This window comes from Apis florea, unplaced genomic scaffold (assembly GCF_048593485.1).
Source record: "Apis florea isolate Af1SG1 unplaced genomic scaffold, ASM4859348v1 contig_3193_pilon, whole genome shotgun sequence".
In the NCBI taxonomy this organism is placed as follows: domain Eukaryota; kingdom Metazoa; phylum Arthropoda; class Insecta; order Hymenoptera; family Apidae; genus Apis; species Apis florea.
Window position 1 is genome coordinate 156,861 of NW_028256721.1, and position 24,653 is coordinate 181,513.

Below are 24,653 nucleotides of genomic sequence, written 5' to 3' on the forward strand. Positions count from 1 at the left end.
TCTCAATCCGATTATTTCTGTGTATAAAAGTGAAAGTTCACTTTTCTTTTTTTCACTCTTTAATCAGATACGTTAAAGATATATTAATTAAATGATTAAATATAACACACAGAGATCAAAGTTTATTAATCAGTGTCCGACTATTCTTTGAAGAATAACTGTGCGTACAACTTTGAGAGGAATGAAGAGAATCAAGTTTAAATTTTATTCATCGATAAAATCACTTTTTTAAATCACGCTCTCGCATTTTTATATTCGCGTTCCTTGAAGAATTTCTTTCTCTCGGAAATCAACGGGAAAAGAAAGAGAGAGAGAGAGAGAGAGAGAATCAAAAATTATAATCAAGAGATATAATATTTTTAACCGCGTGAAAAGTATCTTGCGCATCCGATAGAAATTCGGTTTCGTGACGATCCAAACCGCGTGATCGAGGGAACGATTTCGAGCGGAAACGCGGCACCAACTTTCCACAAGATTTTCACTCGAGTGCGGTTTATCGATTGAAATAGTTGCAGGAAGCATGTTGCGTGTGCTTACCCTCAAAGACGGTAGAGGAATGCCGGTAAGCTAATATCATCGGCGTGGATTCAACCAGCATGGATATTGGATTTTGCGTAACCGGTCGTTTACATGTTGTACAATGCATTAACACGCTCCATATAATTTTTTGATAATTGTTCAACCGGCTCGAAGGGTTCTTTGACAGCATGGATTCTTTCCTGGATTGCTCCTTTTATTCTCTCAGATCTATATTTACCCGGCGTCTATATATACATACATGTCAATAATATATAGATATGTTGATAACAAATTAAATTGCACGAGAGCATTCCTTATTCATTTATCACTTGTGTATGGCAAATTTTTAAAATTAAAAATCGTAAGGTTAGACGTGGATAATTATCGTAGAAGAAAAAGAAAGAATTCTCTTTTTATTCCAAGTAAAACAGCGTATAATCAATGGGATTAAATAATTAAATCGAGCATATCACGTGTCTGGAAAATTCAAACCCGTTGAAATTCAATTCTATCGCGAGTCTATCGCGAAACATTCTAGCAGAAATAAGCATTTTAATCGAATCGGTGGAAATTTTGCATCTCCTATATCAGCGTTTATTCAGCGCGTAGAAATTGCGAAATTACTGATTTTCGATACGTGCTCCTTTCTTTCAAAAACAAAGATCTTTTTCGAATTCGAGACAATTCATACGCAAATTTAATCCAAATTAACATAATTTATTTTGAACAGAACTGAAAAAAGTATTTGTGGACCGATTGTAATAAACATTGCAACTAAACTGGAATTGGAAAGAAAACGAAAGCTGAATTGCGAACCGTAGAAAATGTCCTCCGCGCAGAAATCGAATGGAAATACAAAGGATTAAATTTACCATCCTCCCTGTGCACGCCTCGATACGCCTCGTTCGGAGGAGTGAATCGTGTTTCACCACCACGGATGGAGGCATTTGCCTCTTCTCAACGTTTGCAAATCGGTCCAGGTAAACGACTCGGATACGAACGACCTACCAAGGTCGCGCGGCCAGGAATTCCTTTCGTTCTTAGTCGCCTCACCTGGTTGTCGGTCGAAAGATGGAGAAGGACGGTGAGAAAGAAAGAAAAGGGGGGACGAGAGAGAGAGAGAGAGAGGTGGAGGTGAAGCTGGTTTAGTGGTCTAAAGTGTGTGCTCGATTCTGGTCCCTCCACGGTCCTCCAGTGACTCATACGCTTTTTCGTGTCAACATTTATTGCACGCTTGTTACGAGCCTATCGACCTGTGTCTCTCAACTTAATTAAACACTTTCGTGATGATTCGTTTCATTTTTTTTTATTCGTGACACGCGTGACACGAGAATTATTACATTCTATTAATTACATTTCCCATTTTTAGGATAATTTTTTTTCATACCTAAGTATTAGAGAAATTTCGGGAGAGCATTTTATTTTTATTGTAATTTTGGACGAGAAGAGGTTAGAATTATTTTTGTCCAATCATCTTTTTTAAAGAACAATTTAATTAATGTCGAATTAAAGAAACGGATCGTTTTGCTTAATATTTATTCGCCATCAAGAAAAACGATTGGAAACAAGTAATTCGTTAAGATTGTTGCCGTATGCTAACTACGTATAATATAATCGTGAAATTTGAAGTAATAGTAGATAACATTATCGATAACACGGTCTAATAGATACGCTGCCAATATTACCAATATCGGAAAATAAAAATTTTTCGTGCATGCCCACGTGTATATATATATATATATGTATACGTGTTTCTAGAACGGTGCATTCCTTTAACACAAAGATGAATAACACATGGAATTCACGTGGAAACATTCGTCGAGAGAAAAGCCTATTTTCCTCGACGACTGCTCGCGGTGCAGTTCTTACGAGTGGAGAGCAAGTTAGAAAAGCTTGCTTCGTTGCTCGCGGCTAGCCTCGTTGAAGCACCTTTCTGCGGTTGAATCTCTTTTTCCTCCTCGTACAATCCATTATAACTGGAATGAGAATTGACGATGCCACGATTTAATTGTCATTTACTTGCATATATATATATATATATATGTGTGTGTGTGTGTGTAGAAAAGAGATCGATTTTTTCTAAATCGTGTTTGGTCGAAATGTAGAATATATCTTTGGGATTTATTTTTACAAGAGAATTCTTTTTTTTTTTATTTAAGCAGTTTTAATCCTTTTTCCATTGATAATTTTGTGTTTTTAAAAGAAACGTGTTATTATCTTAAATTGAAAAGATTGCAGAGACAGGAATATACATATATATCTCAAAAATATAGAAACTAATTGAAAATTCGTGAGATATTTTCCTGTGCAAAGATTGTCATTTATGGCTTTGTTAACAAGTTATTAAGAAAAAAAACACTAACCAATCGCGGAACACGTAAACTAATCAAGCCGTGACGGTAGTGTTGGGTACGAACCACCAACGAATAAGTTCAAATAAAAAGAGAAAACTGTTTAATGTGAAAAATATTTTAGAATAGAAATAATATTTTATCAATGTATAAAGTAATTAATTATTTATTATATACATGAATAAATTGAATTTAAAAAAGGAAAGGAATTGATAAAGAAGAATTGATATATCAGAATAGAAAAACGAATTGATAAGTTAGAAGAGGAGAAATTAGAACAATAGAAGAGATGGAATAGATAAACAACGAGGAAGAAGATGGAGAAGAATGATAATAAAAAGAGCAGGAATACGAATATCAATTAATTTCGATATAATTTTTTTTTTTTTTTTTTTTTTTTTTTTTCATATTTCTTGAACTTGTTCGCTGATATGGCACATACCCAATCCTCGCGTTTATTTTGCCTAATCTACGTGCTTCATAATTAATTAGTTTTTTTGCTAATAATACAGTAACGAAAATTTTTGTAAAGAAAAATGTTGTTGAAATGAAACTACTTCACGAAACTCTCGGTTTTTGGGATATCCTGTATAATTCGCTTAAACAGTAGAACGTTGCAGAATAATGCAAGAATGTAATTCAATTTCCGGAATTGTCTAATGAATTTGAGTCTTTGATTTTTAAAATCCATTTATGAGATTGAATCTGGAGAGTCTGCTTTTATATAATACGCGTTTTAACGTGCATTGTTATTCTCACCAATTTCTCGAAACAAAAAATAATACTTTTAGAGAAATAAGTGTGTCGAATGAAATTATCTGTCAAACGAGACTTAACCATTCTTTTATCTGATTTACACTCGTCTCCTATCGCGGAAATCCAGATCTGCCCGAATAAGCATCCGATCTTTAAATATTAAAATTTGAAGTAAAAAAAGAATGCATTGTTAAATCACATATTTTTCGTACACACAAAAATTTTATTCATAATATTTTATATTAAGTTCCGCAATTTTCATTTTATTTCAATTTATCAAACTTATCCCCGAACAATAAATCGAGTCTATTTTTGCAATCCTCGCTCAAGTTTTGAATTTCTACGTAACCCACTTTTCCATTTCAAGCTCAACCACCGGCCAATTTGCCTTTTATTTCCCGCGAAAAATCAAGGCCTCGCGAACTACCGGAAATCCTACACGGCTGGCATAAATGATTTCCGCGATTGTGTGCGAAATTTCGCAAAAATCCTTGGCCCACGCGCCCATACACACGCACAATATATGAGTAAACGAGGTTCATTGGCTGAGAATAGCGCAAAACCTGTTTCCATCGGTTTTATCCCCACTATTGCGTGGTAGCAACCGTAAGGGAGGTAGGTCAGTTCTGGAGGTGGGCCACGGTTATCAATTTCTCTGCGCACTTTTAACCAGAACAGAAACGAACGAACTAAATATATAGGATGATATTATATTCGTCTTTTGATCAATTCTAAAAATTAAAACGAAAACAAAGGTGAAAAAAATCGATTGGGACTTATTTATCTTTTTTTTTTTTTTACTTCTAAAATCAAAAAGTGTCGTTCTTCAATTAACCTTAATTTAACATTCTTTGTAAGTAATTTCTGTTCGCTTAATTAATGAAATAAAAATCAATCGTATGAATTTATTGAATTGAGTGTATTAGATGGAAAATTATTTTACAACATAAAGTTCAGTTCGATAAATTGATAATATTTATCAATAGTTCGTGTAAATACATGCACATATATACGTAGATTATCTCGTTTAAAATTGATCATAAACGTGTAATTTATTTTCCTCGTGAAGAAGAGGAAGAAATCCAGTTAAAAATCGAATTTATAATTCGACAATTTAAATACAAAATTGTTGTAAAAAAATTATTTATCCTACTTGAAAAATAATAATTTTTAAATTTCATCATTTCGTAGAAATATTATAATACAATCGATATTATCGATATTTCCCCAATGTGTATTCTTTTTGATATTAGAGAAGATTTTTGTTGATATCGGTTTATCAACTCTTTCATGGAATCAATGCATTGGACAACTCTTCAGTTGTCATGTAATATTATTCCATGTTTATTATTGAGTGTAACGTATCAACGTAAGCAGAATAAGTTTGCAGAAGAAATTATAATAAAACGACTGGGAATCATAGTCGTCTTTATTATTAGAGTACAAGAGAGTAAATAATCTTCGTTATTTTTAACAACGAAAGGATTAATAAACGCTGTAATGATGTAAAGTTTTCTTTTTATTTTTACACAGTTTTATAAAATTAAATTGTAATTTTAGCAATCTGACCTTATTTTAATAATAGTCTGACATTTTTTTTTTTTTTAAATCAATCAGATTATTTATAATTTAAATCTTTTATAGAAACCTTTTAATTAAAACCCTTAATATAATATTCTCCATTATCCAATACTAATTTCGTCCGAAATCACAAACCATTGATTGCATAATAATAATAATAATAATAATAATGAATCGACGTTTATAAAAATTTCACTTCACATTGAACGATTATTGCACTTCATAATTGTGTAAAAGAAGGCAGAACGTTGAAAAGCAATTGTGCAAAATACACTACAATATCGGCTGTATCGCAGATTCTATACAAACCAGCTTCACATTCATCGAATGTCCTGACTTTCCAGTTGTGTCCGACACGGCACAGTTTCGCGTTACCAGAATAACGCGAGATGCGTGTGCTATTATCGTACGTCTCGTGCAACAGGGAAAACCGTCTGTCCGCGCGAGAATATTCGTTCCCGCACGCGTCCAACTAAAATTAGAAAATGTGATCGCGTTTGTCAGGCCTGGTTTAATAGTGATCCAACCACGAGCAAAAAGGGATCGTGTCGAGGTATTTAGCTCGCATAATAAGAAGTTTTAATCCATTCAATCCGATGTGATTCAACGAAATGCGTTACCTTTAATCTACTTAAATGCTTAACTCCAATGTCGTTAAAGGAATTCCAATTCCCCCTCCCCCCCCTTTTTTTTCTTTCGTTAACATTGAAATATCATGAGAATCATGAAAAGATAACTTCAATTACAGTTTAACAATTTGTAGGAATTTCATTACTCGCCATAATTTTCCTAATTAATATCAAGTTTGTATATAGGTTATCTATTTATAAATAGAATTTCCATTTTTCAAAATGGAGGAGAACGATAAAATTACGAAATTGAGTAGGGACTTATAATCTTTCTTATCTTTTAAATTCGAAGTTTCATATACGAAGAAACGGAAGCGATTGAATTATCGTCACACTATCCTTCTATTTTATTCAATTTGTTCACCGATCCTGTATTCCGTGCTAGCGCTAGTCGCGAACGTTGCGAACAATAGGGACGTTCATCGATCAGAACGTTTTCATTCCAACTTTCCAGTTATAGTTAATAGTTATACGTATACCTCGAGTGGCGTCTTCGTTCGGTAAACGATTGTCTTTCGAAGATAATGTAAGAAGAAGGAAAGGAAAATCCGCCGATTTAATTCCCCTAGCATTGACAAGTCTGTTAAATCACGATTGAACAAATTTCATTATTATCGAACGAGTTTCTATTTTGCATTGGAGAGAATGTTAATTTTGCAAATTTTTTCCCACTCTTGCGTCTCTACTGTGATTCCAATTTTTATTAAAGATGTAAATTTCTATCAAATAATGTAAAAACAGTCAGAGGTGAGCGCGTGTGTGTGTGTGAGACACTTTAATTCTTGCAAAATCGTAAGATGGATGTATCTAAAGTTTAAATTTTTGTTATAAATATTTAAAGAAGTTTTATTTGGTAATTCAAGAAATTTGTAATATTTTGATTCTTCTAACAATTTGCTATTTAAAAGTTTCATATTTAATATCGAAAGAACGCGAAAGATGTAATAACGAATAAAAATATTGGAAGGAAAAGTTTTAATTTGAAAGAAACGAGATTAAAGTTTACCGTTGGAGATCAAAAACGAGATTGAATTCGTGATCAAGGACAAGGGAATGAAATTGAATTGAAGATCAAAAACGAGATTATCAGTACATTCATGCTGCATATTGAAACGATTAAATTCTTTTTTTTTTTTTTTCACGAATATTTCTCGATTCATATTTTATTTATCCAAATTCTTAGAGCACGGCTTTATACGATTAACAACCGCGTGTTTCTTTTGTGTTGTACAATTACGAAATATTTCATATTTGCGTCGTTTCGATCTAAATGTTATTTCGATCAACTTGAACAGATTAGTGAAAATATTTTTTTATTAAACGTGTTTGAATTTTAATGGAGTAAATAATTTTTTTCTAAATAAAATACATAATTTTGTCGCATCTCTTTTTCGTTTTGCAACCTATGTCTCGAGTATAATATAATCGCAATCATTTATTGCATTTTTTCTATGAAGATCGTGCGATAAAACGACGAAATTGAACGCGATTGATACACGTGTGTGCATTTAATACAAACAGAAGTGCAAATAGATATCGTTCTTCAAATGTCAGATCAAAGGTCAACGGGTGCACGTTGAATATTTTATCTCTTTGAAAACGACGCGAACGCCTTTCGAAAGATTTTCATTGGGTCGTGAATTTTTTTGAAAAGTGTTTTGTATTAAACATGTGTTGAATTATATTAAAATATAAAATTGTAGAAACTTTTAAAATAAAACCGAAAAATCGAAACTAAACGGCAGAAAGATTAATATAATTAATATAATACGCGAACATCATAATAATTACTCTAATAAAAATAACGTATGGCAGTTTAAAAAGTGGAGAAATATATATTTGTGAATGAGCGATTGAAGAAAATTAAAAAGTACCGTTGTGTCTAAATGGCACAAGCGGAAATAAGCTTTATGTCAGTTTTACTAATGACTTTCGTGGAAATTTTTTTACCAATCGATTCGTTGGTTTCATCCTATACAAAGTGACAGGCGATATTCTTTCGCTCGAAGAATATTCATTAATCATTTTATGAAAAGAAATAATATTTATTCGTTTGCAATTGCATAAAATTGAGAAAGATTGAGAAAGATTTAAAAGTGTCGATACAATTGTTTCTTTTAATGGATTCAAGGAAATTAAATTGCTTAATTGTATCTATCTGTAAATGATTATTTTTTTACAATCCTTTTAACACGATTAACGGAAGATCATATTCATTATTGAATAAAATAATGAAAGTTCGTTAAGTTTTCGATGGCATGTATACTTTCAAGAAATGCTATGTTAAAACGTCAATTTATTATCCAATCCGATATATACTTGGATTTTATAAAATATTTCAAACTAGAAATAGTCGAAGAATATAACATCAATTGTTGAATAAAGTTCTACCATAAACGTAAAAAAAAAAATATTTATTTGTGACATTTAATGATAGAATAGAAAAGATAGAAAATCTAATTTATATAATTATATATTATATTTTCTTAAATCTTTCATAACGTTCAAATCCTATCTCTCGTACGATTCAATCGTTTCAGCCTCGTTGACACCACGTTTCCAACAATAAGAGCGCGTAGGATGGTAATTAAACGTTGCACGTGTTCTCCCCTGCACCGTTGAATTGAATAACCGCCGACACGAGGTGTACGACGATAAATATCAGACCGGTTGATAGCAAGTCGACGCACAATGGCGATGAGGAACACGCGTATTTCACAAGTAACGGGGGCCCCTCCCTCCCCCTTGCCTTTTTTTTCTTCTTTTTTCCCCTCGAGGTGTGCCCCCCAAGATCGCGCCAAGATTTCACCACCACGACCGTCGTTAAACACGTTACGCTGATACGGCTTTACTCAACAACTCTTCCTTCCGGAATTCCCTCTTTTCACCGATGAGTGCACTCTGATCTATGATAGACTACTGTTCGTTTCGTACGTACCAGTGTTTACCAATGTTATTCTTTTTTTAATTAAAGTTACGATATCCTTTCGTAATGTTCTTTTTAAAGTAAAGTAATTTTATAGAGGAGGTTGTTTTTTTTGTACGTTGTTTCATAAGAAAATTTATTTGTTATACCTAAAAATTTTAATGAAAAGAATAACGGATTATGTTAATAATATTCATCTTGGAGGATCGAATCCAGAGGCCGAAATAAATACGAAAATTAGTATATAAAAAGTTTAATTGAGGTTTGTTTGCAGTAATTATAAAGCAATTTAAGTTTGCGTTAAACGAGAGACTGGGCATGGCGAAGATAGAGCTATTCTGTCTGATGACACGACACTAGCGCCACGTGACCATTAACTACCAGTGCCCTGTACTTGTACTTGTACGTACATATATTTATTCGTCAAATGCATTGCTTTAATTATCTATTATATCTTCTATTTACTTTTTAAATGCTCGAATTGATATATTTCTCTACAAAAAAAAAAAATTTAGGCAAAATTGTTCACAATTCACGAATTTGATTATTATAAAGTGTTATAAAGATTTCTAAATTCCATGAAAATATAATAATCTTCCTCTTTCAACGCCTAACATATTGTCACAAAACTGTCGTAGCCACGCAATAATTAGAAAATTTTACGATTTTACCCTTTATCTAATTTATTTTTTAACACGATACCATTCGTTATTTAACGATCGACGCGTCATTCATCATGGCTTTTATAGCGCCACGACCCAATTAAAATAGGTAATTGAAGACGCGATCGCTTAAACGGCTTTCTTGTTTAATTAACGCCAACCAGGAAGTCGTTGAATTAATTAAATAGCATTGTTTCCCTTTCGAACGCATACCACTTAAACCCTGTAATAAGCCAATCGATGCAATTTCATTAATGTTTCCATCCGAGATCAAATCTCGAATTATCGTTAAGCGTTCAACAAATCAAATGTTTCGTCCACGAAATACACCGAACTTCCCTCATTCGGCTCCGCAAACTTGACAAAAGTCTTATCTTAAAAATCACCAGTATATTTGATTCCCTCTCTGAAAATCACTAGATGTCACCAGAATCGTTCGAACCGGAGAGAAACTCGACTCAGGAACGAGATTTCAATTTCAGATACCATATACCACTCTCACAAGCGTAGCGACGTATTCATCTCTGAAATTCATCGCTCGTTCCCACACACACACACACGCTGTATAAAATCGAAGATTTAATTGCCATCTTCCGTCTCTCCCTCCCCCCTTTTTTTTTCTCTCTCTCTCTCCTTTTTGAACCCACTCCCGTATGCGATCGATAAGATTCCACGAGCGCGCTTCGACCATCGCGTTTTATTGAAAATCGTGAAAGCGCGGCGCGCGAAACGGAAAAATCGGCTCGGATAAGAAAAGGAAAGAAGACAGGCGAATCTTCCGCTCGGCGAAGCGTGAGCCGATAAAACGTATCGTTGCTCCGCTCAAGAATTCCTTTTCCTACGTTGTTGTTGTTGTTGTTGTTGTTGCTTTTCCTACGCGGATCCAAGGCCTTTCGCGGCGTTTCTTGGTATAAGGCACTTTACTCTCGGCGATATAACTCGCGAGCCGCTCACGAGAGAGGAGTGGAAGCCTGTGCAATTTCCTGATCGAACGAGACGTTTGTTGCTTGGCGGGGAATCCGAGTTTCGATCACGCATCTGTTTCTTTTAGAGGGGCATTCTTGTAATTGCATGGGCCGATTTTATCTAGATCTTTTCTATTTTGATTTAATTCGATGCGAGAAACGATTCTTATTTACGAAGGTTCATTTATTTTTATATCTTCGTTAGTTTCTCGAGCTAACGAGAGGATAGATAGATGGAAAAGGGAAGAATGTATGATATTGGCAAGTATATTTATACGTTTCGCAATTTTGAAATTTCGTCTTGCGCATTGTAATCGCGTAATTGGTGTAGTAATACAAGGAATTGGCGAAGAAGAAAAGGAGGAAGAAGAATGCCTTGTTAGTCAGAATTCCCAACAAACTCGTTTCTCAAATGGGGAAATGATAGACGCTGCAAGAGATCTATATTGTTGTTCAAAAATTGGGGGCGTTGTTTTCGTATATTTTAATTTTATTTAAAAAATTCTTTTCCTCTTCTCCAAAGAAAAAAGAAATTGTAATTAAATATTGCCCAAGCAAACTTGTATTCATCAGTTCAATATATTTTCTGTATCTTTAAAATATTAAAAATCAGGATGTTATTCGTGAAACATTTTTAAAGATATTTAAAGATCTTTAAGGCTTGTTTATATGTAAGAAATATTAGAGACAGAGAGATAGAATGAGCGTGAGAAAGATAGAACAGTCTCTCCTTCTCGCTTCATCTAACTTAATAAATAATCCTCAATCGATATTATATAATGAATTGAATTTATTATTAGTGTCGATAAAATTTCGGAGACTAACTGTTAGCGTTAATAGTTGGCGGATAGGTATAATTCAAGAATTCAAAGTAGAATTCAATGGAAAGAATTAGCACAAGAGACATGGGTATGCCATTATTAAAGTGAAATACGAAGAAGGTATTTCATTAAGAGAAATCGCGAGAAAATTGGATATTTCGCATATAATAAATACGAAGAAGAATTTTCGAGAAACTACTTGGTTTGATCGAAAATAAAGTGATATTGTACGAAAAATATTAAAATTGTTTGGAAAAGAGAAAGAGGTTAATCTAAGAAGTACCACCGGAAATTGAAACAGGAGTCAATAATGATAAGATAGTAGATAATTTTGATATTTGATATTTGATGAACGATTGTGTTAAAAAAAAAAAAAAAGAAAAAGAAAACAGTGTTTTTTTCTTATGCAATGCTGAAATAGCATAATATAAAAAAGTTCTATTTTTAGAAAAGACTAAGTAATAAGAAATTCAAAAATATGGAAATGAGTTTTAGTTAAAAACGGTTAAAGATAATTGGAATCTATTAACTAGAATGTCGTATTTTAAAAATGAATTTTCATATATTTCAACCAAGCTAAATGTAAATGTTAAATGTTATAATAAATTGTCTTGAAATATCCGTTTATCCAATTATTTGTCGTTTCTCTTATTTTTGATTGTAGGAGTTCAAATCACAATACACGTAATTTTTCATATAGATCTAATTTTAAGAATTATTTTGAATAATCTTGCAAGATGTAACGCGTCATTGAATAAATACAAACATACAATTAATCCAAGATTTAAATTCAAATTGATCCTGCGATCTTGTTACGTTTTCTATAAAGTAAATAATCCTCGTTTAATAAGCAGCTTGAAAGATTCAAGACGAACGGTGTCAGTCTTAATTGACTTTTAATGCACAATCAAGTACAATGAAGTATGAATCGAGTATAATCCTGTTTCCGCTATTCGAGGATTATAAAGCAGAAGCGCATATACGTATATCCCCTTTCACTTGGCTGTATGCGATCCCCATCGCATATAATCTGGAATAAGAACGAGTAGAAATTGCGCACGCAGAGCTTACCTAATTTTTACGTAATATTTGTTACAGACGCTGGACTTCGACAGGGATGGATTGACAAAGCTGAAGAAAGCGATCAAAGCCATCCACAATTCTGGAAACGGTGAGTTAAACGAGATCATTTATTTGTCATTATTATTACTATTCTTTAATTTTTTTTTTTTTTTTCTTTTTCTTTCAAATAGCATAGAATGAAAATTTGTTAATTTGCTAAGTTTGTATACCGGCTTGTGAATGAAATCAAGTTGTTTTCAAAGGTAAAATAATAAAAATTCAAGTTTCTTTTGTAACAGATAGAAAAATATATTTGAAATATATGAAAAATATTTGTAAATTACATTAACATTTTGAAGTGTATAGTGCAGTATAATGGATCTAAAAAAAAAGTAAACGTTTAATCCGATGATCAGTCCATGATTGCTTGTTTAAATATTATTTTGTTATGTATTTTGTCATGCATTAATTAATATTTATTTAAATAATACATTCTGTTTTCATAATAATTCACGGATTTGAAAGTGACTAGAAAGATATTATAATGTATCCTATCTCTTTTTCGTCACTGTGATCGATCACTGTGTCCTATATTTCACGTTTCTAAATATAGTTAGTTTCAAGGATACAATTTTTCTTTACTTTCTATAATCACAACTTTAACGAATTAATTCGAGTGAAATAATTATTCTCACAGATTATTATACAGGTTTCGTTAATTAATCCATTAATTGTTCAAAATCTTCGTGATCTCAATAATTATTCAAATGAACGTATATGTTTCAAGAAAAAAGCGTAATAGGAATTATGAAATTTGGATATTTACAGATTAGAATCGTGCATTAACATAATAACGAGATCGAGTTAACCGATAACAAGCGGTCTTTCGTGATAAATTCGCATTAAAGTTCGTTTCTTTCTCGTTTTTCGCTTTTTTTTTTTTTTTTTTAACGATATCATATTTTTCAAGTTAAAGCAGGTGTACAATTAAGCTGGAAAATTTATGTTTGTATTTTAATTATAATGCAAGTGTATTATGAAATATACAAAATATATGTATACTGGAGAAGTACACAAAATGCATCATTAAGAAACGGAAGATCAAATAATAGTTATTTCAAAAACTTTAGCGAAAAAAATAATAATTAAGAAAAATGTTTGTTTGAGTAGAAAATAGCAATTACTAAATATCATAATTAGATTCTTTAAAAAAATTATGGAGTTAAAAAATATTAAATTTAAATATCCCGATATAATTAACAAATAATTTTTAATTGGGTAACAAAAATTCAGATTTTTAATAATGTAGGAATAAATTAAAAACTCTAGTTACTAGATAACAAAGAAAAAAAAAATTAAACAAAATAAAATAATTTAGAATTATAACAATTAAAAATATGAAAAAAAAAACCAATTCTTTTTTAATTAATTTTATTCTTATATTTTTCGCGTTGCAGCTCACGTCGATAACGAGGTTTATCTTGGAAGGGCGCTGGAAAGGCTTGGAGATGCCGCTTTGAAAGAACAGGAACCGGATATCGGCGCTGCCTTCTTGAAATTTGCGGTCGTCACAAAAGAATTGAGTGCTCTGATGAAGACTCTGGTAAACTAAAAAGAAATAAACGTTTTAAAAATATTTACTTATTATTATCCTACCTTTATTACGTGAAAATTGGACGAGTTATGCAATTAATTAAAAATTATTCAATTAATTAGAAATCCTTTTTAATAGATGCAGAACATCAACAACATCGTTATGTTTCCCCTGGACTCGGTGCTGAAAGGGGATCTACGAGGTGTGAAAGGTGACTTGAAAAGGCCGTTCGAAAAGGCGTGGAAGGATTACGAGGCTAAATACGCGAAAATCGAGAAGGAAAAGAAGCAACACGCAAAAGAGGCTGGCCTCATTCGAACGGAAGTGACGCCGGCCGAGATCGCCGACGAGATGGAGAAAGAGAGAAGATTGTTTCAATTGCAAATGTGCGAGGTGAGGCACCCGAAACGAATCTGGAACGAATGATTCTCTCTCTCTCTCTCTCTCTCTCTCTCTCTCTCTCTCTCTCTCTCTCTCTCTCTCTCTCTCTCTCTCTCTCTCTCTCTCTCTCTCTCTGTTCTCAATATGTGCTTATTATGGGAGGATTGGTGTAATTTATAGTACAGATTCTCTTTTTCTGTTTTGTGAAAAGAACCACGTTTATCTTTGATTATTTTGCAAAAGGATTATTCGGATTGAATATATTATTTGAAGATTAAAATTTGAATGTTGAAAATTTTGATTTTTTTTTTCGAGTTTTAATGTAAAATTAAAAACATTAATAAATAATCGTGTCTTTTTTTATATCTTTTCCAGTATCTTATAAAAGTGAACGAAATTAAAACGAAGAAAGGAATTGAACTGCTGCAGCATCTAGTCGAATATTATCATGCACAAACCAAGTAAGCAAGAGTGAAAATTAAATTAAATTGTTGTTGATTATGAATTATCTGTAAATAAGAATATTATCTTTTTATGTGAAAGAGATTGATTCGATCAAATATATGCATATAAAATATATAATAAATATATCAATTTTTCTCTCTCAAATTTCTTTTCATGAAATACATTTCGTATCGTTTTTTGTATTCCACAGTTACTTTCAAGACGGCCTAAAAACCATTGAACACTTTGGCTCATACGTAGCTGATCTCAGTGTAAAATTACAAAAGATCAGGCAAACGCAAGACGAGGAAAGAAGACGATTAACAGAACTGAGAAATCTCCTTAGAAGCTCAGGTTGCGACAAAGAGGTAAATTATCCACTGTACTCGTATAGCATGGTCCTTTTCGCAACTTGAACTACAACTATTTAATGTTATGCGATTTCCAGTTAAACGTAAATGCGAATGCAGGATATTCGCTTCACCAATTGCAAGGGGATAAGCAGCATGGTGTTACTAGATCCGGTCATTTGTTGAAGAAAAGCGAGGGAAAAATGAGGAGAGTTTGGCAAAAGAGACGGTGTGCTGTTCAAGCCGAAGGTTATTTGGACATTTGTCACGCGGACGAGAATAAGCCACCAACAAGAGTAAATTTATTAACTTGTCAAATCAAGCTAGTACCGGATGACAAACGGGGTTTCGATCTAATTAGTTGTAAGTTGAATTGTTAACCCATTGATATTGAGGCTTAATAATATATCAATAATATAAAATAAAAACAGATACAGTAAATATAAAAAATAATAGTAAGGAGATATATGTGCAATTATTTTTTAAAGACTAGTAATTATACTTAAATATTAATGAAATAATTTAAATATTAAAAATAAAAAATATCACCAACGTATTTGATTTTTATGATTGCAGACAACAGAACGTATCACTTTCAAGCGGAAGACGAAGCAGATCAACGAGCATGGATGTCCGTTTTAGTAAACTGCAAGGAACGTGCTTTGCTTCGAGCATTCGACGCAAGTGGCAAGGCTGAAGCTGGTACAGGAAATCCAAGTTTAGTTGAACTTCAACAGGCTGTTATACGATGTGTCATGAGGTTACCTGGAAACGATCAATGCTGCGACTGTTCTTCGCAAAATGGTAAATTTATAGAATAAAACATTAAGAGAGATATATTTCTCTTTTTATTGATCTCAAATTATACAATATTATACTTTAACTAAATTTTATTATTGATACTATTTTCAAAATAATGTTAAAAAACACTTGAAATGTAGATCATTTTTATATATCATAAATAAATATCTAAATCTAAACATATATAAAAAAAATATTGATTTTTTTTTTTTTTTTTGATAGATGCTACATGGCTCTCTACAAATTTTGGCATAATCGTGTGTATAGAATGCAGTGGAATTCACCGTGATTTAGGAGTGCACATATCTAGAATACAGTCCTTGACACTGGATAATGTAGGCACTGCTCAACTGCTTCTTGCACGACACATGACTAATCAGGCGTTTAACGAAGTAATGGAAGCTACGTTGCATCATAATCATAAACCAACCCCAACTTCCACAATGTATGCGTTAAATTTATTTAAATCTGTATAAATTTAAATTTTATATAAATTATTCATTTTATAGATTGTTTGTGATTAAATATGTTTTATTTATATAATGTAGGGAAGAAAGATATGAATTTATAAGAGCTAAATATGTGGATAAACGATACGTGATGAACACTTGTGCAGATGAAAGAGATCTCCTTTCTGACTTAGAACATGCAGTTAATAATCGTGATCTCCAACAACTTTTGCAAGTTTATGCAGAAAATGTAGATTTAGCAGCACCATTACCTACATCGGTATGATTTTAATTTAATTATAAAGATACAATTATAAGGATAAAACAAATAAAGCTTTATTTTATTATAAATTTTCAATTAAATTGTAATAATTTGAAAAATTATAATAATTTATCTTTCTTTTAGGATCTGGGCGAAACAGCATTGCACTTAGCAATCTTACGTGAGATGGGAAACAGCTTGCATATTATAGATTTCTTAGTACAGAATATGTCGACAGGTGGTATAGACAGGACCACTATCGACGGAGAAACAGCCTTACATCTTTGTGCAAGACACGATAGAGCAGAAGCAATGAAGCTTTTGCTACGAGCAGGTGCTGATCCAACACATCGAAATAAGCAGGATAAAACTCCGCTTGATATTGCACAGGAAATGGGACATCACACTTGTAAAGAACTGGTAATGCTATTATAGTTATTGATTAATTTGTACAACAATAGCATATCGTACAATATATTAACCGTTTCATTGTCCTTAGTTAAGTCATGCTTTACAAAGACAAAAGACATTGTTTGACAATGTTAATATCGACTGGAATCTCTCGCATGACGAAGGATCTACCGATTTTTCTGATGACGAAACGATAATAGAAGATAGGGTATGTTTAAAATAGAGATAATAAAATAAAATTATTAAAATCAGTTGTTTTAATTGATATACATTTTATTAGAATGGTTGTTTAACACCTGAGAAGAAATCTCGTAGTAGACCACCTTCTTATGTGGGTGGCGGTGGTAGTGGTGGTGGTGCTGGATCAGGAGATTCGCCAGTGACTTTACGTAGTCGAAGTAGTACGTGTGACAGTTTGCAAAGTGGTTCTTCTCCAAGTTCCTCGACGAATAGACAACAAATGCCTCCACCACCGCCACCTCAATCAAGGAAACCTGTTGCTGGTATGATATCTTATTATTATAAAAGTTCATATTTTTATTTGTAAATTAAAATCCTTAATTGTATAACAAAATCCTTTTGTTATTTTCAGTACCTGCACCCATGGCGCCAGATATTTCGGTCAATATTCACGGATCGTTGAAGAAGCGTGTAGCGCCCCCACCACCACCGGCTGGAAGTACAGGTGGTATACCTTCCTCTCATTACGGTACACTACCTTCGTCCGCGTCCTTAGCAGCGTCAACGCATAGCCGTACAACGAGCGAACCTATCTTAGCTGGGCATTCTTTACATACTCTACCACATGCGTTAAATACATTAAACAGTCAACATCATAAAAGATCGCCCAGTGGAGATTCTTCAACGGGACACGGTGCGTTTGAAAATTCACGCAAACTCCTCTACGAATTGTCGCCTAGTTCGGGTAAATTTAGAATTTTCCGATCCTTTTTGTTTTCGAAATTTATTCGGTTTTGTCTGTTGTTAGGTACGGACAAAGTAAACAGCTCGACGCTTCAAAGACCAAGGAATCCTCCTCCCCCAGCTCCATCTAGTATCAATTCCTCAAGATTGAGTAATGGACGTAGCAGCGAGTCGTTGAGTTCTATGTGTTCGGATCATGGTTTGGGTAATCCTGTTCCACCTCCACGTAAGGTATGTTCTTATTTTTATTTAATTATATGAATATTTATATACGGAAATAGAATAATTTTTTCTTTTAACGAGAAAAAGTATAAAACACCGAATCAAAGAAATCGAGGAATAACTTATAATTTTTTTTTTTTTATTATTTTCAACTATGTATTGCGTGTTCATTCAATTATTTCACGCTAAGGCGAATGATATTTTATTTGTATTTTATTTGGCGCATTATCAGACATCGATACCAATAGATATCTAACATAACCTTTCATCACCATACGTATGTACATATAAACATTCGTTCATATGTAACAATCGTTAATTTTAACGTATCGTACTAACTATAAAAATATTATTAACACAATATTATTCCTATCATTGTTCCCATGTAGAAAATAATAAATAACTTTTCCTCGATTCTTATTTTTAAAATCTTTTGGTACTTTGCATATCGTACTAATCATATATGTTCCTACCTATAATTTAAATATAATATATATATATTCATTGTTCACAAATTATATTTTTATTAAATTTTATTAATGATAAACAATATAATTTTTTTTTTTGCAACAATATATATTCATATTTGTTTCTATGTTGCATAATTCATAAATCATTAATTCGTATTCATTCATTCAAAAAATAACTAGAGCAAAATATAAATAATAATGTAATAATTTTAAAAACAAATCAAAAAATTTACTTAAAGAATTATTTAAAATTTCTATCATATAATATTCTTATAAAAAAAATCACTAAATGATTCTTTATTATTTAATTAAAATATTAGTGTTAAATATTAAATCTTTTTTTATCAAAATTTTTAAAAATAAAAAAAAAGAAATTCAAAATATATAATCTCTTTTTTTTTAATTGATAATTTTTGAATTGGTAATTAGACACTGCATGTATCTCAAAGACAGTGCTTTATGGTTTGTTATTAACCATTGTTGGTACAGCGAAGGGACCGGGCCAGACTAGAGAGCTACGCAGAGGAGCCTTCATCTTTGCTCCCAAATCTGAATCTGGTAAACATCAGCCATCCCACATTACAGCTTGCTACACTTGAAATATCTCTTCTTATTTCTATATAATACTCCAATAAAAAAAAATATAACAAAAAAACTTATATTTTTAATGTTCTGATCATTAATCAAAAGCTGAAAATAAGCATTCTTGAACATACTATTTGCTATTATTATTATTTATTTCTTTGCATATCTTTGTGACTTTATTTCTTTTAAATATATATATATATATATATATATATATATATATATATATATATATATATATATATATTATTTTAAGTTTTATTCCTTATTTATATATTTAAATTTTAATATAAGAATGTATATATTACAGCTTGTTAAATTGATTGTTAAATTCTTTTTTTGTATCTTTAATATATCTTTCATTAAAAATTTATTATCAGACAGATTTATGCAATGAATTTAATTAAAATAGTTAAAATTACTAATACAAAAGTGTCATTGAATATCTTTTTCAAGTGTAGTAACACTGCATGATCAATCGTATCCGTAATCATCGTCAGTGCTCTAGGTATAATTTATACAAATATAACATCTTTTGTTTAAATTAATTCATTAAAATTTTTATCGTGATCATACTTATGTTTAACAATTTTCTTCAATTTCTATATAAAAGTATTTTATTTCGTGAATTTCTATTATATTTACAATTCTAATCTATCTGGCAGTGAAATATATAATTAGGACAAATCTAACACTGGATCGTTAACATGATTCTGTTGATAAACGTTCATGCTTTCCTAATGCTAACTGTGAATGTAACATTTTCGTTAATTAAGATATGTCATGCTAGGAATGTATCTATGTGCTTTAGAATTTAATTTTCGCATGAGCTTTCCCAAATTTATGTTTGATAATGGTACTTTGAGCGCATTGAATTTTAAATTATTCTGATACATTATTACCTCATAAGCTTTCAAAATGAATGAAATTAGAGGCAAGATTAATGGTTAATATCATGAATCATAGAGAAATGAAGTATAATGTAGATTACTACATAATAATAAGATTTTACATAGATATTTTGATATTATATATAGTATTTATAATTATATATTTATTGAAATATAAAGTGATATAGAATGTTAATATATTCATGAGATACTTTTGAAAAGTCGATTCTTCTAAAAAATAAATATAAAAGTTCATATACAAAAATATCTGTTAAAACTTATTTATTAAGTTTACATTTAAATTTGCATTTATTAAATAGAGGAAGATAGAGAGATCGTTCCATCTTTGTCATACTGCAGTTTTATCCTATTTCTGTTTTACTTATTTTAATGTAAATTTAAAAAATAAGTTTCAATCAAATTTTTTGTATATTAATCTTTGTATTTGTTTTGATTTCTAAAATTAAACCTTAAAAAGTGTTTCATGAATATGAACATTATAATATATAATATATATTATTTATATACAATTATATATATAGTAATTCTTATACAGTATTTACAATTTATAATTTTGCAATTCTATATAAACAAAGTCTCTTTTTAAATTTATAAACAAACATATCACAACATATTGCGTACGGCTATGAAGTATCTCGCTTTGGTTTTTGGTTTTTTTTTTTTTTTTTTTTATTAAATGCTAATTGCTTGCTAAATTTCAGATAACTTAATCTAAATATAATGCGGCTTATATAATTATTTGCAACAAAAATTTTTGCAAAAGAATTGTAAAATGTATTTGCTAAATGCCTGTTGAAATTTATAAGATAGTTTCAGTTAAATAGGATGCAGCTTCAGTATGTCGTAAGAAAAATATTTCAAAACAAATGCATGTTAAAATGTAAATCGGGAAGCAAAAAGAATTGTTCATTAGTAAAAAGTAGATTGCAAAAGATCAGCTTTATCATATTATTTATAATTCACATCATATTATCGTTTAAATTTCATTATTCCTCTATTTCTGAACAAATAATATTTAATGAAACCGATTTTATGAAATCATTATATCATAAATCATATTAACAAAAATTTTTTAGTACAAATTCTATATTAAATATATCAATAAATAAATTATTATTATATTATATTGTATTGAACATTTGTAAACACATTCATAAATACTTATTAAAATGAAACAAAAAAATGGAAACAATTATAGGTCATCATTAATTTTTATTAATATTTTATTCTGAAACTTAAAATAGTATGTTTTGATATCATACTAACATTGCATAATATGTATAAAAATTTTTGTTGTGATGTCTTAATTAAATGTTATAATAATATATGCAGATACTGAGACAAAATTATATATAAATAATATTTATACAAGTTTGTATAGATATTTGGTAATTTATTAAAAAAAATTTCAGAAAGAATAATATATTTTTCATATTAAAATTATGTAATGTATTCTTTTAACTTTTCTTCAATTACAATGGCTACAATATTTGAAAGTTATATATTTTTAAATTACTGAATATCTATACAAATAAAATTTTAATTTTTATCTTTATCTGCAAGAATAATAATCATTTTACAAAACCAAACAATTAAAAAATGCTGTACGCAATGTGTTAGTATTCCATTACAGATTTTAAAACTATAATTCCTTTCATGCATGATATCTGATATTATGATAAATAAGAAAATATAAAAAAAAATAATAATAAAAATAAAAAAGAACCAAAAATAATAGTGAAAAAAAAAAAAAGAAAAATATTTAATCGTGCACGATCTGCATAAAGTCTTGAAAAAAGCTGTCCTCCTTCTCTCGTTTCCATTTCTAGAATTTCCAATTTAACCATCCTTGCGATCCAAGGAAACTTCTTCATATTGCTCCTAATTCGACTCACGATCAATGCTGTCATGAGTTCGTTAAACAGTGCTTGCTTCATCTGTAAAAGACTAAAAAAAAAAAAAGAAAAAGAAAAAAAAAGAGAAAAAATACATACAAAAATGGACATTCGATGTGTCATTTGTCCATGTAATTAACCATTTTACGACTAACCATCATTTTCTTCGATCTCCTTTTAGCCAACTTCATCGACCTTAAGCGGGTTACGACGCTGTCGAGCATTGTACGATTGCGAAGCAGATAACGAGGATGAGCTGTCGTTCCGGGAAGGAGAGGTGATCATCGTAACAAATGAACAAACCGACGACGACAACTGGATGGAAGGCGCTCTTGAACGAGCACCTGAAAGAAGAGGAATGTTCCCGATTAGTTTCGTGCACATGTTGCAAGATTAACATTCGGTAAGCCTGAACTCATTGGCAAGTGTCTCCAGTACTGCCAGCTCCGTGAGCATCGCTAGTCTCGGCAGGAAATCTTGGACGAGGAAACCGAAGGATTGAATACAAAGGATCAAGCATTCAGTTCTATAATTTTTAAAAAATCGTGGGTTCCTTCTCTTGGTACTTCTTTTCTCTCTATCAATATTAATTTTAGGTCTTAAATTTTACGTGAAGTCTTTATTGTTTGAGGAGAAGATAATGTATAATGAATTTCTATGATTTGTTGCACGTGATTAACGGAAAAAGTTGAATGTCTTAAACATGTTTCTATGCAAGCGAAATACAGATGTCCGTATGTGCAATTTGTTGTAAACAAATAGTTACGTTTCAATCAAATCTGGAAACATGCTTAAGAGAGTAAATCTTCTTCATCATGCTTTTGTTGATACAAATTCTTTATATTATTTAGTTTCATTATTTTGTTACAATAGATTTACTTATTTATTATTTTTAATTCTGTTTTAGAAATTTGAAATAGTTCTTCAATTTATAACTTCAAACAATTCCAGAGAAGCATATTGATTTTCTAAAAGAGATTTTAATAATTATTATATGAGAAAATACTCTAATCTAAAAAATATTTATTTAAGTTTGTGAGAAGGAAATCAAACATTGAAGAATTCATTAAAAAAAAAATAATATCTGACTAAAAAATCAATATGAATGTTGAAAAAGTTAAAGTTTGTCTTTGAGAATCGTTAGAAACATCATGGAGAAGAAGAGAAGTAGTTACTATAGCCTGAGCAAAATAAATTGGCTATATAAAGTTACAAATAGACAAACTCTCATTATGCTATAAATTGCATGCAATTTAAAAAACATAACTTACAAATATTCTAATGATCATAATTTTTAAATATCCCATATTTAAAACATGTAGTAAAACTACAAAAAAAAAAAAATAATTTGAAGGAATTATTTTATAAAATAAAACGAAATGAAGTAAAAATTTAAAACATATAAAAACTTTATACAAAGGAAGTTATTATGATGCAAATTTATACTATTAAGTATAGTTAAAAGTATATAATAATTTTTTTTATTCTTAATAATCTTAAAAAAAAGAGCTTAAGAAACCAATTAATATTGTTCAGACTATAGCTTTGATACTTCATCTGCTGTACCTAGACGTGCCTATTCGAGTCGGATACTCAAACGTAAAGAAAAATCTTATACAAGTCTACAATTTAAAAATTTCAATAAAAATACATTCAATGGCAGAAGAACAGGAATAAGTTGAACACCAATTGTTTCGAACAGGATGAAGAAATCGAAGACTGGATCGTTCTGAAGGCCGACGATAAACAAACAGAAAATGTGATATAAAATATATTTCAGTATAAATTATTAGTATTATGAATCGGATTCAACAAAAAAAAAAATTGAAAAACCATACGCTAATAAAATAAAACCATCATACATGTTTATGATAATCGAACAGAGCGTTGCAATCGAAGCAAATCTATCATAAATTACGATATTCGTTCGTATTAAATTACAACTAACAGAGGATACTGGTTTATCTTGTTAGCTGTTGATTATCAATTCTACTACGTAGAGCAACACGTATTCGATCGAAATACTAATCATATTTGGTAAATGTGCACAATTTCGTGTATACAGAGATAAAGATTTAAAAAAAAAAAAAAAAAAAAAGAAAAAAATAAGTGTATGTATGCGTGTATGAATGTGTGCATGTTTGTATGCATATAATTATAAGAAAACAAGAGAAAGAATACAGAACACAAATTCTGTAATTTGTTGCATGTCTTTAAGTATCTGGCGCACACTTCTTTCTGTACTGCCAATGCTGAATATATTCTATATGCAATTGCGTTCCAGGCGAATAGAACAAAAAGAAATTAATAGAAGAACATTTTCGTGATGGGTGTGGTAGATACAGCCAATGGCGTCGATCGCTAAAAAAAATATAACATAAATATAGAATATTAAAAAGGGGTGTCTTTATCTCCTGAAAAAAAGAACGATATGACATTAAAATATTGCATGACCGATAGTATTATTAGCGTATTCGACTCTTAAAGATCACGTGGTTACGAGCGTATGTACATTTTTGTAATGCCATATTATATTTGTTAGTAAATATATATATAAAATTATATATATATATATATATATTGTGAAATAGAATTATGAAGTTAGAGATTTATTAGTCATTAAGTATATATAGTATATATATATATATATAAAATAAGAAGGAAAGAAAGAATATAAAAGAA

General features: G+C 30.6%; 1 protein-coding gene across 10 annotated transcripts in view; it reads left to right on the top strand.

Moving 5' to 3' along the window:
- Asap (ArfGAP domain of ASAP) overlaps positions 1-24,080 on the top strand; it is a 33,520-nt gene extending 9,440 nt beyond the window's left edge. The window contains exons 2-18 of one of the 10 annotated variants that reach the window (XM_086910480.1): positions 510-562; positions 12,309-12,381; positions 13,730-13,875; positions 14,005-14,259; positions 14,623-14,708; positions 14,903-15,059; positions 15,140-15,404; positions 15,618-15,845; positions 16,065-16,287; positions 16,391-16,571; positions 16,698-16,973; positions 17,053-17,172; positions 17,245-17,467; positions 17,557-18,119; positions 19,070-19,138; positions 22,153-22,374; positions 23,674-23,795. In XM_086910480.1, coding sequence (XP_086766606.1) covers positions 510-562; positions 12,309-12,381; positions 13,730-13,875; positions 14,005-14,259; positions 14,623-14,708; positions 14,903-15,059; positions 15,140-15,404; positions 15,618-15,845; positions 16,065-16,287; positions 16,391-16,571; positions 16,698-16,973; positions 17,053-17,172; positions 17,245-17,467; positions 17,557-18,119; positions 19,070-19,138; positions 22,153-22,368 — 3,134 coding nt within the window. In that variant the 3' untranslated portion in view covers positions 22,369-22,374; positions 23,674-23,795. Of the gene's footprint in view, positions 1-509; positions 563-12,308; positions 12,382-13,729; positions 13,876-14,004; positions 14,260-14,622; positions 14,709-14,902; positions 15,060-15,139; positions 15,405-15,617; positions 15,846-16,064; positions 16,288-16,390; positions 16,572-16,697; positions 16,974-17,052; positions 17,173-17,244; positions 17,468-17,556; positions 18,120-19,069; positions 19,139-22,152 lie in introns of all 10 variants that reach the window. The other 9 variants (XM_086910481.1, XM_086910484.1, XM_086910490.1 and 6 more) reach the window with 9 other exon arrangements.
- The last annotated feature ends 573 nt before the right edge of the window (positions 24,081-24,653 follow it).